Source organism: Dendroctonus ponderosae, unplaced genomic scaffold (assembly GCF_020466585.1).
Source record: "Dendroctonus ponderosae isolate FM_Combo_2020 unplaced genomic scaffold, Dpon_F_20191213v2 Dpon_F_20191213_8, whole genome shotgun sequence".
Classification (NCBI taxonomy): domain Eukaryota; kingdom Metazoa; phylum Arthropoda; class Insecta; order Coleoptera; family Curculionidae; genus Dendroctonus; species Dendroctonus ponderosae.
This window is the reverse complement of record NW_026019016.1, coordinates 11201766-11214209: the sequence shown is the minus strand read 5'-3', so window position 1 is coordinate 11214209 and position 12444 is coordinate 11201766. Positions and strand designations below refer to the sequence as shown.

Below are 12444 nucleotides of genomic sequence, written 5' to 3'. Positions count from 1 at the left end.
CATTAGCTAATAGCATCTTCTTCTTTCTGGCATTATCTACATAAATTATCAACCTCAAATTAATTTCTAATCTGTCATCTGCTGTCATGATCAGAACCAAATTATGATAACATAACATTTAGTAAATTCTGTTTATTTTCATCATTTATCAGCAAGCAGTAAAAACTAAGGTTTTACAATGTTTCGAAGACTTTTTGATCTGATCAAACTGTTGTTTGCATTGTTTAGTTTTGTTTCTGTGTTTTACATCATTTTAGAATTCGCTTACTTTATTTCATATTCAAAGCCTGTAGTTCGAGGCAAAGATGGTAAGGAATTTGCTGTAATTATACATAATTTTAACTTAAAATCAATCAAATTCAGATCCCTGGATCAATTTATTCGGTGCCTTATTCACCGATATGCTCCTTTTGTCGTTGTTTGTACTACAACACTCTGCAATGGCTTCGCGAACTTTCAGAAGGGCTGTGCACACATTGGGGCTCTATGATATTACAAGAAGTATTTACATTACGGCAACTGCCGCCGTTCTTTGGGTAAGGTCAATTTTATTCACATTAATATTCTACGAAACTGCAGGAATTCTAAATGGGTCAAATAATCTAAAAATAACTGAATTATGCCATAGAATTAGTTATAGGAACTTATCACTGATTATATCTGGCATGGGTCTACAACAGCTTCATTTTTAACTCAAATTGGATTTTTAATCTACCGTTTTGGCTTTGATATCAATTATCTTTGTGTGCCCCAGTGTAATCATCATCATCATTATCCAGCCATTGCGTCCGCTGTCGGACATAGGCCTCCTCAAGTTTCTTCCAAGTTTATAGTTCCTGTGCCGCTGGAATCCAGTTGGTGTTGATCTTTTTCAAATCATCTGGTCTTCCCGGATTTCGTTTGTCTGACCATGGCCTCCATTTTAGGAATTCTGGTCCATCTGCGATCTGTTTGTCGTGCTACATGACCGGCCCACCTCCATTTCGACTAAGATCTTTTCAGGTGTCTTTCTTTTAGATGACCTTTTCTTTAGAGATCTTTCCATCTTTCTTTGTGTGACACTCAATTTTCTTGCTGAAGCCTTAGTGAGCGTTTGGGTTTCTACCCCATATATGAGAACCGGTAGGATACACGTGTTAAGTCTTCTTTTTTAGACTTAGAATTTTGTTCTTAAATATGTGTCTCAATTTGCCGTTGCGGCCCATCCGAGGTTTATGCGCCTTAAAAGTTCAAGTTTGGTTGTCCTTGCTGATTTTTAATTCGTGTCCCAGATAGGTATACTTTTCTACATATTATTCTCCCTCTATGTATGCATATATTTCCTGTGGTACTTGGTTTGTCATTGCCTTAGTTTTGATATAATTCAGCTTCAGACCAACCGCTTCCATTTCATTCTGGAGTTGTTGCAGCATATCTCGTGCTTCACTTAGATCATCCGTCAACACTATATCATCCGCGTATCGTAGATTATTTAGTTTTTCTCCATCTATTTTAATACCTTTGTTATCCCAATTTAGTCTTAAAACCGTATAGTATAACCGCTGTGAATAGTTTTGGTGATAAAGTATCTTCTTGGCGTTTCCCTCGTTTCTTATCCATTTCTTGCGTAGTTTTACGTCTTACAGTCGTTGTTGCATGTTTATATACAGGCTGTAACGAGGCAAATTTACAGAAAAATGGGTGTGACAAGTTCCTCTAGCACTTTTGCGAAAACTCAATAGTAACGGATGTACAGGGCGTTGAAGTTAGACTTAAATTTAACTTTTTTGTTGTTTATCATATTGTTTTCAAATTTGGCACATTTATTACCTATGGCCAGTGGTATTATTGTTCAAAAGTTCAGATTTATCCGTTAATGCTAAAGGGTTGAACTCATCCGTGTCATCTACTCAATAAACTATATTTTTTTTACTTTCCACTTTTTGTTGTGAATATTTCAAAAAATTTACGAGTGTTCAAAATTACGTAAAAAATGTTTACTACTTATGGTTTCCTGGTTGGTGGTATTCCTACTATGCCCCGCTTTATGTTTTCCAGTTCCGTTTTAATCTCTATAAGTTTTTCTTTAGATGGAAGTCTTCTTACATTATACGATGGAACTTTTAGTGTTGTTTGTTTTGTTTCTTGTAAAATTTGCCCCATACTCCTTGGCCCTGACTGATATGTAAGTAGGAGATTGTGGGCTATTCGTCCTGTGGGGGCGCCGCTGTTTGCAGCCGCGCACTTCGAGTCAGACGCTGCTTTGCTAGTTTTCCTCTATCCGCCACTTGAGGGGCGTCCGGCAGGGGACTAGTAACCCCCGGGCAACAACAACTGTAAATTAAACAATATTCATTCATACCCATTAGGTTTTTTTTCTAAATCAAATGACTAGAAACCATCAAAACCTAATTGTTTGTATATTTAACCAAATTTACGTAGACCGTCATAAAGTACTGGCAACCAACATCCCATCACATCTTATGGAATATCAACCCCAGTAACAAGCAATTGAGATATGCTTTCACTGGAATCCATGTTATAGCGTGGATTATTATTTATGTAGCCAACATATGCACGGATGTGCCCGAATTACTTGGTTTAAAACAGGTGAATATCTAGTTGTTTAGCAAACCCGTTCGTTAAATATTTAGCGTTCAGGTCTACTATAAGCTGATGAATCTACCTGAACCAATCATGATGAAATCATATCGTCTGCAAAAGCTAACCGCCCATATGAGACATCCAAGTTTTCTTGGCTTTTTATTAGTGTTCTGGTTATCACCAGTAATGACGTAAGTGTTTTAACTTACTTAATCCAATCCAATCCAATCCCTATGGAATTGTTCAAATTTCAGCATAGATAGAGTTTTACTCGCAACAATCCTAACACTTTATATGTACATGGCATGGAATACAGATGTACAAGATTACAACTATCAGAAGTATATGTACCAAAAGAAGTACCATGAATTAAAAAGGCTTAAAGTCAATTAGCGAGAATGGAATGTTTTAAAAGCGGAATTGATGGATAATACCACGGACAGTAGTTATTTTAGTGAGTTCAAAGTACAAAACGTCGTAATTTTATTCAACGGTTGATGCTTCTAATTTATTTTCAAGGGAAAATTAATAATTTTCGTTTATTGTTAATTGTAAGGTCAACTTACTAACGTTTATTATATTGGATAAGTATGGGCAAAAATGACGGAGTAATAAAAAGTATTAACACCTAGAATATAATGTGCATGCTTAAAAATTAATTGTAATTATTTGATTTGATTTATTGTTATCCAACAAAAGCAACCCCCGATTGTGATTTTCAAATCTTGTTTGTTAGGACCTAATAACTGGAACTTTAAATATAAGGTTAAATGTGGGAACAACTATTCCACTCAAATAACAAGAACGAAATGATTTCGTAATACTTTAATAGGAGAAATAAAATCAAAACTTGCTTATTTTGTATACAAAAGTAACATTTCAAATATATGTATAACGAAAAATTTTAGTAAACATTTATACAAAGTGACCTATAGTTATTAATAATGTATTTCAATTAAAAGCTAGAATAATTCTGCACTTACACTATTTCATACTTTTCGGGATACAAGACGGCGTCCACTGAATGCTTCACGGGAGAATCATCATCCACTAACAGAACATCTACAATCTGAAATATAGTTTCGCTTAGTGAAAAGTGTTGACTAGAGACTCAACGGTATGCAAGTCCATTTTCTAGTTTAAAAATATTCTTTGAACAAGACAACGAACAGTTTGAAAAATGTTTTTCATTTACAGGATGTCTGAAAAAGTCTCAATTTCTATGCGTATCTCAAAACATCATTCAATTTCCCTTGATAGTTAAGCAAATTAATAATGTTTCGTACACTTGGAATTACTGATAAGAATGCGATTGACACCATTGGCCCCAAAATTAAGAAAGTTACTACAATAAGGGCGGGTATTATAATGTACGGTTAACCAACGGTTGAGATTGACTCAACCCGAAGACGTGGTTTGTTTGAGATTTCAACTGGGAGTTTGAAGCAGGTAGAAGCATGGTGCAACCCACGATCAACGAATTTTTAACAACAGCAAATTGCAGAATCGATTCGGAAGGAGGAATAATTCAATAAAGTTTCTCGCTAATATGAAGATTTTGAATTGACAACGTTAAATCTTATTTTCAGTTAACTTCCTCTTACCTTAATACTAGCGTATGATGTTTTCGAGGTGAACGCAACAGTCAACGGGAAAAAGTCACTTGGGATGGCCTTTGGTGCATTAAATTCTACTGATCCTGTTTTATTGCTGCCGTCTATGAATGGCAAACTCCAAACTAACTGATTTTTCCTGCTCTCGTGCACGTATGTGCCGTCACATTCGCCAACTGAAGGAGAACATCCGATGCTGCAAAAGAACAGTTGCAACCAACATAAAGAGATTAGTGAGTCTAGAACTCACGGAAGAGGGATGGCAATGTTCACATCGGCAAGTTCCAAATTAGTGTGAGTTAATTCATACTCAATGTTAACGTCGCAACTGCCATCGCCGGCTTCAGAAGGCCAGCAATTGATTAGCAAAGGCACGTAAGACTCTTCGGTGCTTTGGAGACGCCATTTCAAAACGCCCACATCGGAATGAAGCGGGAAGGGTTTTGCGGCCTGCTTCAACCCAATCTAAACACACAAGTGAGTTCCATTGCGTTAAAATTATTTTTTATTTAATTAGTATTTGGTATACCTGGGAATGTAGCTTGAACAATTCTTTATCCACCTGAGGGTGAGTCTGCAGTTGAACGCCCCTGGTATCTTTGTTTTCTAACTGAACTCTTATCCTGCCCCACTTTTCGTTGCCAATATGCAGAGTTACAAGCCCCAGAACCTCAAATTGTTGAACACCGCCGTCCCTACCCAGACGCACTATCAGCTTCTCTTCTAATCGCAGATGGACGCTAGAATATGGACCAGAAATATATTTTATGTGCTTAAGCGGGATTTTATTATCACTTACTCATCCACGTCTGACTTTATTGTTGGCGTCTTCAATGCTGACTGTATGTTGTTGGCTGGCGCGATTACTTTCTCTCCTTCAGACTTCAGCTGATCGACAAACGATTCAACGTCCTTTCCTTTGCTTCCCAATTTCATGCCCCGTTTTCTGTTAAAATGGGATTTTTAACCAATGAAAATTCAAGAGAAAATTAACTCACTGTGTAACCACGTGTGAAGGAGGTTTTACATCATTAGCTACACTAACTACGTCCACAGACGCGGTAGGAGTATAAGAGTTATTTGAGGTGGATCCAAAACCGCCACTGCTTCCAAAGTTAGCCTTGATGCCCTTCTTCACTTGCTCTAACTTTTGACGTTGAAGTTCTTTCGCTTTTTCGCGCATCTTCAACTTTGCTTCGCGTTCTTGAGTCTAGTGGCCAAAATAAAATCAGTTGAAAATTAGCAGCTCTTTATAATAAACAGAATCAATAGTTACCTGGCGGACAGCTTGGTACACTTTTTCTTCGTGAGAGTCCATCTCAACAAAGGTGCGAATTTGAGATAAATTAACACTTTCCCTATACCCTAGGGCTACAATTTCGTCAAAAGCAAAAATTAAGTTAAAGGCATTTTCAATGATCTCGTTTTCCTCTAGTGACCTGCAGTATTCCGGAATCTGTAAAATGAAAAAGCCATGAAATGTTTTCGATTAATCGTTGTAACGAAATAGGCAACTTACAACTCTGGCGAACAAGCGCAGAGTTTCCAGATCTTCCAAAATATTACTGGCTCTAGTCGTAATGAGAAGCATATAAAGGCGTTCCAACGGCTGATAGACGTAGCGCACAGAATCGGTCTCCACAAAAGTGTGCTGAGTTCCAGTTGGGATCAGTTTGGGGAAAGCCGCTAAAAGACCTTCTATGCGAGCTTTTGTCATTTCAACAAATTGTCGCGATACAATGGCTGCAATAACAGACGTTTAAGAACTCACCGTTCAGTTCAATACTAAGATTAAGTATTTTTATCCAACAAAAATCATATGAAGTCCTTTGCGATTTATTTTTGCATTTGAAAAGTAAGGTTCTCATCAACTGATGTCGTGTGTTAGTGATCGTGATGGTAATTGGTTAAAAGCGGTAAACAAATTACACACTACACTACTTAAACACTACTTTTCTCGTACCAACGTTTCGGCTATATTACTATTATATTATAACTATTAACCGAAAAAAGCTTCTTTTACTAGTTGCGATTAACATTTTTGAATATTCGATTTTTTTATGAAAACAAGTTTCCAATTGGTCCTCTAAAGTTTCACGTGCATTAATTTGCTTATCAATGAAATTATTCGTTGTGAAATTCCTACTATTAAACTTAGCAGACAAAAAAAAACATACAAAAAAATAAATAAATTGAACGGAATTGAAGTTTAAATAAATATATTAATATACAAATAAACATAATAGCAAATAAGTTGAAATAGTGGTAAGTGTACTCATTGTGGAGCAGATTTCTAAACAAGTTATTTGTTGTCAACTTATTTTGCTTCAAAAGTTATTCAGGCTTTTTGTGTTAAATTAAATTACGGAATGACCTATCTGATAACATACGAGTCACGGAAGTTTAAATTTATTTAAAATTCAGCGGATTGTTTTGTGGAAAAATCTCGACCCCGTCAATTTTTTTGTAAACGTAATTTTTTTTGCAAAACTGTCCATCGCTCGGGGAATCTCGTCCTTTCATCTGCCGTTGCCGATTACGGCGAATGTGTGAGTTTTTCAGGTTCAGTTCCGTGCTAGGGACGAGTTCCTACACTGCTACGTTCTCAATGCATGTTTATTTTTAAAATGGCAACAGTATTAAACGGAAGAGAAATGTTTTAACGATTTAAAAAAAAACTAGACATTTTAAACAAACGGGACAACGGTGGAAGTGTTGCATCATTATGCTTAAAACATGTGAACCGCACCCCCATTCACTATTACAACCAGCCAGCTGCTTGGACAACTTGCGATATCTGTCAAGATTGGTTTCATAAAAAGTTCTTTCCTAAAGTAAAGTCTTATGTGAAGAAGAAAAAGTTGCCCCAAAAGGCACTTCTTCTGGATAATGCTCGTTTTCATCTCAATGAGGCAGCCTGAAGAGACCAATGGATGATCAAGAGAACAAGGTGTTATTGAGACAATAAAACGCCTCTACCGAAAATAACTTATGATTAACTTGTTGGACGAAGTTGATCTAATAAAGTTTTGGAAATCGTTCACGATCAAAGACGCAATTTTTCCAGTGGCAAATGCATGAAGTGGAGTGAAAGAAATGACTTTCAAAAAAGCTTTTCACAAAATAATGACAATAGAGGAAGATGAAAGCGATTTGTAGCGAGATTGTAGAATCCGATGTCAAAGAAACGACCATAACAGAACTAACTGCATTAGCATGTAGCGCCGATGAATTCAAAGAAATCGATACACGTATGTATGTATGATCAAAAGTCTTCTATCTTACGACTAAGGCAGTAAGCGTTTCAAAAAAAAATAGGAACGACAATGATGAAGTTTTTACACTGTTTCAAGTACATACAATATTGTAATTTCAAATTTCACAAATGAGTTGGAAAGTCATTTAATATTTACATGTTTTTTAAATTTTAAGTAATTAGAAACGAGGATTAATTTATCCACGTATTTCAACATGTTGTGCTACGTAAATGATGCTTTGTTACGGATTTACAGGGTATTGATATTTACTTTAAAAATTCAAGATGATAAAATTGCCAAACACTGGCCAAAACTAGAGACGTGTTTATTTGTTCACCATGCTTCTTTCTGAGTAAAAAATATCTATGCAAAAATCTGGTAAAATATGTTTGCATTGAAGAAATTTATCATTTTTTGGGCAAGATAAAACGATTAAATTCTATTAAAACAATCACTCTTTTATGCTTCGTTAGTAACAGGTAAAAACGATTCTCACTTATTTACACCGATGGTTTTTTTTCAATTTTTAGACGGATTTTTTAAGCTTTATTGAGAAGAAAGGTCCTCTTTGCAACTTTGCTAGTGCCTAATTTTGGAGTAAAATCAATTTTGATATCTTACTGACTGATTTGGAATTCAAAGATGAACTATGACTGAAGAAGGTAATGACGAGAATTTCATTATTTAATCTAATTCCTGTGATAATAAATAAAAATCTTCTTTGGTATTCCAACATTGAAACGTTAAGAGATTAATAACAACTTTGGGATTCATTCCCATTTAAACTAGTTTTCAAACTTTTGTCCCAGGAATCTGTTCTCAGTTTCCAATCATTACTTGCCATTTTGCCACTGTAAAATCGAGTATTTTAAAAATATTCGGTAGTATAATAATAATAATAGTAATTAAAAAGTCACTTCTATACAGTGCAGCTGAAGTTAACTCACTATCTCTCAATATGCTAAAATCTGGGTCAATTTAAATGCTGTTTTCCTCTAATTATGTTCAAATGTGTATTCGATATTACTAAAAGTGTAGCCTAAAAAACGGAGAAAAATAGCATGTTGTTGCAAAGTTTTTTTTTTTTTTTGCAAAGCAGTGTCTCAATGGGCCAAAACTAATACTGTGTATTTTTTTACATTATACAAGAACGAATTTTGTTGTATAGTAGGCGCCCCAATAACATGGCCTCTGACCTTTGCTTTTGTATGGACTTTCAATTAATGATTCTCATAAAAAACAACCAGTGGCAATATTCTAAGTAAGATAACAGGCACATATTGCTTGAAATATTCCTAGATGAACTTACCTTTGCCTGCCTTAGTGCAGACTGCTGCAGCTATGAGAACCTGAAAAATAGAAACATATTCACTTTATAGTTGACCGATCGGTTCCTTGAAAAGCAGCAAACAAGCTTAGAAACTTACCATTTTAACGGCTTGTCGTGTTACACTTATTTACAATATTTTCTGAAAGAAAACATTACACCTAAACTAAAATGGAAAATTGGATGACGTTGACTGGTTGACGTCTTCCAAAATTTGCAATATTCTTTAATTTAGTGACATGTCACATGTCAGCCTCGTTGCCTTTTTTATCTTTGTCTAGTATGTGGAAAAAACGAAAGATACAACCTGGCTGTCCTGTATTGTGTCAATTAATATAGCAGGTGCATCAACCCAAAGAAAAATTAAATGTTATTTTTATAAGGGGACTTCAAAAGTCAAAGCCAAGTTTACGATGAAATTGTATAACTATGGAAAAAAATTATCGTAGCAAATTCAGCTGGCGATGGGCGCGTTGCAAAACGTAAACTAATGAGCCTCTTTGACCGGTGATGCCAGATCGGTTAAATTCAAATCCCAGATGGACACCTAAAAACTCCCTAGTTTTCCCTAAATTTTGAAAAGGTAAATTATAACTAAAAATTATTTAAAAAATGTAAAAAAACGAGCTCATGATTTTGCTTCAATTTTTAATATTAATTATTATTTTAATTAAAACTTCATCATCGCATTGGCATATAGCGTTCAAAGCCTCATTGCTTTATCTATTATGTACGTTTGCACAAATTGTCCAATTTTTCAACATTTAGAAGCTCATATTCGTCCAGTAAATTGTTGTATTTGCCCAAGTTATATCAAAATAACTGAATTGTATCTTCAAGAAACTTTTGTTTTACAACAGTATCTTCACTAATGCCGGGTCCCAAATGCGGATCCAGGGGGGGGGGGGTCATGGGGGCCCCCCCCATTCAATTCTCTATCCAACGATACCAAAACGAATTCTCTGGCTCTAAATGTTCTTGAGAAACTTCGAAAAAAGCAGCGTCATGTTCAAGTGGATTTTGCAACTCAAAGATATTTTGTGATTGAACCCATAGATAAAGACTGACCATAGAACCATATATGAAGACAAGTGCTGTCAGAGACTTGTCTCTGGTGCTGTATTAATAGTGAGTACAGAGAGTAATCTGTGCTAACCCAAACTACAGCACTCACACGAAAGTATACTATTCCATTTACTTATAACCATTTTGTGCAGTCTGGCAACATTGCACAAAATATGGCGTAAATATTGACACAATATAGAGATTTTATTACAGTTTGTAAATGTTTTCTAGTGTGATTCTATCGACCATCCGCGATTTTTTTCTCCTTGAATATGCTTTATTTATGTGTACTTTAAGGGAAAATTGAAAAGAACGCCCAAATCCGCCAGATATAACGTGCACCTTCACCCAAGGCTTATATATTCAGATCAACATTGTGGTGGATCTTAGGTTAGGTCGTCTCGCCCATCTATCGTCTCTCATTAACGTTGAAGCATGCGCAGAAAGAGGTCAGTTTTGCATTTTTTTTGAATAATGTATGCTAATAATTCGGGTATTCGAGTATTTCAATATTCAAGAAGCGAATATTTATGTCTAGTCATAACTCCAATGTTCGATTATTCGAATATTCGAATACCTACACGAATATTCGAATACTCGACTACACCAAAGTTATTAAACTCGCAAGGTGCAAATATCTTTATATGCACTTTGCATACTTTTATAAAATAAATTATTCATATTCTACAAGCATTTAAACAAATACTCATATATTTGCAAGCAAATGAAGATAAATCATTTACCCTCCTGCAAATGAACATAAAATTACGTGTGTTATGGTGACTCGCGCCATCAACTTTTGCGCGGTTTTACAATTAATTACAAACGATCGGCACTTTTTTAAGTTACCTGCTAAAATCGTAGAAAAAATGTCTCCTTTGCTATCTTTGTTGACATATCTTGACATTTTTCAACCAAAGGCATTTTGAAAGGTACTGAGAGTGGCTTCTATTAGTTGAAAATGTATGTATTATATTGTCTAGAGTACAACTACGAAAAGCACATTTAGGAATGTTTTCCGGGCTTTGAAGCCGTGGTCTATGGAAATTTCTTCCTGACGTTTCGTCCACAACTGCGGTGGACATTATCAAAGGCGATGAGGCAGTGGGCGAAGTGATCTCCCGTGCTTTCCGACTAAGACTGGCCTCATCGCCTTTGATAATGTCCACCGCAGTTGTGGACGAAACGTCAGGAAGAAATTTTCATAGACCACGGCTTCAAAGCGCGGAACACATTCCTAAATGTGATTTAACCGGCCGTGAAAGCCTTCATAGTCTGATAACTACGAAAAGGTCATAACATAATTAAATAAAAATAAATTAATAAATATAACGATTTTATCAAAATGTTTATATTGCAAAAAAATAATCAACGTCAATATCTGGATTAAACTTACTAGACAGTTCTAAAAAACTAAAGCATTTTCTAATCGAAATAAAATAACATTGAGTTATAAGTAGGTACAGTACCTACGTATTAAAGTGAAAACTTTAAATTGTTTTCTATTATTTTAAAAATAAGGACCGAAAGAAATTGTTAAATATTGGAATTAAGAAAACATATTTTCTTTACATTTTCAGCTTTTAGGCATGCCCTTTTTGCCGTTACTATATTCCCAGCCGTAGAAAACGCTCTTTCGGAGGAAACTGAAGTAGCTGGAATGCATAAAAAAAAAATTCGCATACTTTGAAAGTTTCGGATATTTTTGTTCATTATTTTTCCACCATAAAAGTGGTGACATATTTTTTGGTAACACTGATTCTACACAATACATATCAATTTCATCTGAAAAATGTTGTTGTTCCCCGCTAAACAATTTTTCGTTTCGAAACGTTTGAGTTACCTGCATTATATGTTTCAGAAATGTTTATGTAACTGCAAATGTCCGCCCTCAGACACGTTTCGCTGAAACATTGCAGAAACGTTTCGTTGAAATGTTACTGAAGCGTTGCGCTAGACGTTATTTAAACGTTGCAAATAAATATTTTGTAACATTATACATGGTGTATCGTTGAAGAGTGCAAATATTTTAATTGATGGTAAATAATGGCCCTAGAAGCAGAACTATAGGATTGCGCTGCTTCGAGGACAAAAATATACCATCAGTTAAAATATTTGTACTCATCAACGAATCACTATGTTCAAAGTTTCATGATTCTATAACGTTTTCTAACGAACTGTGCACGTAACTGTATGTATCATCGCCCCAAAATGGGTCTACACTGTAGATACTGTAACTGTTTAAAATTTTATTCAAAACTTATGGGAAATAACAATTTGATAGAAAATTTAATTTAGAAGTTTACTATTAAAATTCTCACTTGACTATTTATCCGCTATTTATTTGACCAACAACATACAAACAACTCACCTAACTGACGGAAAGTCGGCATGTCTACTCATGGACATCAACAAGGCTTTTGATAGTGTCTGGCATAGGGGCTTGCTATACAAACTATACAAACTCCACACACCACCATATCTACTATACACCGTAAAGAACTTGACAACACACTCTCCTTTTCTTTTTCCCCGCTCTCGCCCTTTCTCTACAGTATATACTGCCATGACATATACAATTACAACTTACCAGACAAAA

The 12444-nt window shown here is 35.3% G+C and overlaps 3 protein-coding genes and 1 long non-coding RNA gene across 8 annotated transcripts in view; 3 read left to right on the top strand and 1 right to left on the bottom strand.

Moving 5' to 3' along the window:
* The first annotated feature begins 57 nt into the window (after nt 1–57).
* Nucleotides 58–3485, top strand: LOC109536115 (nurim homolog). Its single transcript, XM_019902198.2, has 5 exons — nt 58–308; nt 364–536; nt 2422–2589; nt 2641–2774; nt 2838–3485. The coding sequence occupies exons 1-5, from the start codon at nt 179–181 to the stop codon at nt 2974–2976; spliced, it is 744 nt and encodes a 247-aa protein (XP_019757757.1). The 5' UTR covers nt 58–178; the 3' UTR covers nt 2977–3485.
* LOC109536114 (coatomer subunit delta) lies at nt 3394–9036 on the bottom strand. Its single transcript, XM_019902197.2, has 10 exons — nt 8881–9036; nt 8763–8802; nt 5716–5939; nt 5473–5652; nt 5195–5406; nt 4996–5142; nt 4726–4936; nt 4447–4661; nt 4188–4392; nt 3394–3652 (listed from the first exon to the last, which is right to left on the bottom strand). Exons 1-10 carry the CDS (start codon nt 8881–8883, stop codon nt 3563–3565), a joined length of 1527 nt encoding a protein of 508 aa, XP_019757756.1. The 5' UTR covers nt 8884–9036; the 3' UTR covers nt 3394–3562.
* On the top strand, nt 3638–4133 carry LOC109536116. The gene is made up of 2 exons (XR_002171799.2): nt 3638–3700; nt 3781–4133. It is a non-coding gene; the product is annotated as an uncharacterized LOC109536116 (long non-coding RNA).
* Nucleotides 8005–12444, top strand: part of LOC109536157 (zinc finger protein 761) — a 7195-nt gene continuing 2755 nt past the window's right edge. The window contains exon 1 of one of the 5 annotated variants that reach the window (XM_048669138.1): nt 8005–8115. Coding sequence is in view for 1 of the 5 variants with exons in the window: in XM_019902248.2 (XP_019757807.1) it covers nt 10281–10294 (14 nt within the window). In the remaining 4 variants the exon portion in view is untranslated. Of the gene's footprint in view, nt 8116–9188; nt 9364–9975; nt 10295–10501; nt 10809–12444 lie in introns of those variants that run through there. The other 4 variants (XM_048669139.1, XM_019902248.2, XM_048669137.1 and 1 more) reach the window with 4 other exon arrangements.

Excerpts from the sequence above, each read along its gene's own strand:
- LOC109536115 (XM_019902198.2), top strand. The coding sequence starts at position 179 with ATGTTTCGAAGACTTTTTGATCTGATCAAACTGTTGTTTGCATTGTTT. Across the intron at positions 537-2,421 it reads CAACTGCCGCCGTTCTTTGG|ACCGTCATAAAGTACTGGCA; the intron begins GTAAGGTCAATT and ends AAATTTACGTAG. Across the intron at positions 2,775-2,837 it reads TGGTTATCACCAGTAATGAC|CATAGATAGAGTTTTACTCG; the intron begins GTAAGTGTTTTA and ends TTCAAATTTCAG.
- LOC109536114 (XM_019902197.2), bottom strand. Across the intron at positions 5,940-8,762 it reads CTGCACTAAGGCAGGCAAAG|CCATTGTATCGCGACAATTT; the intron begins GTAAGTTCATCT and ends CTGTTATTGCAG. Across the intron at positions 3,653-4,187 it reads CATCATACGCTAGTATTAAG|ATTGTAGATGTTCTGTTAGT; the intron begins GTAAGAGGAAGT and ends ACTATATTTCAG.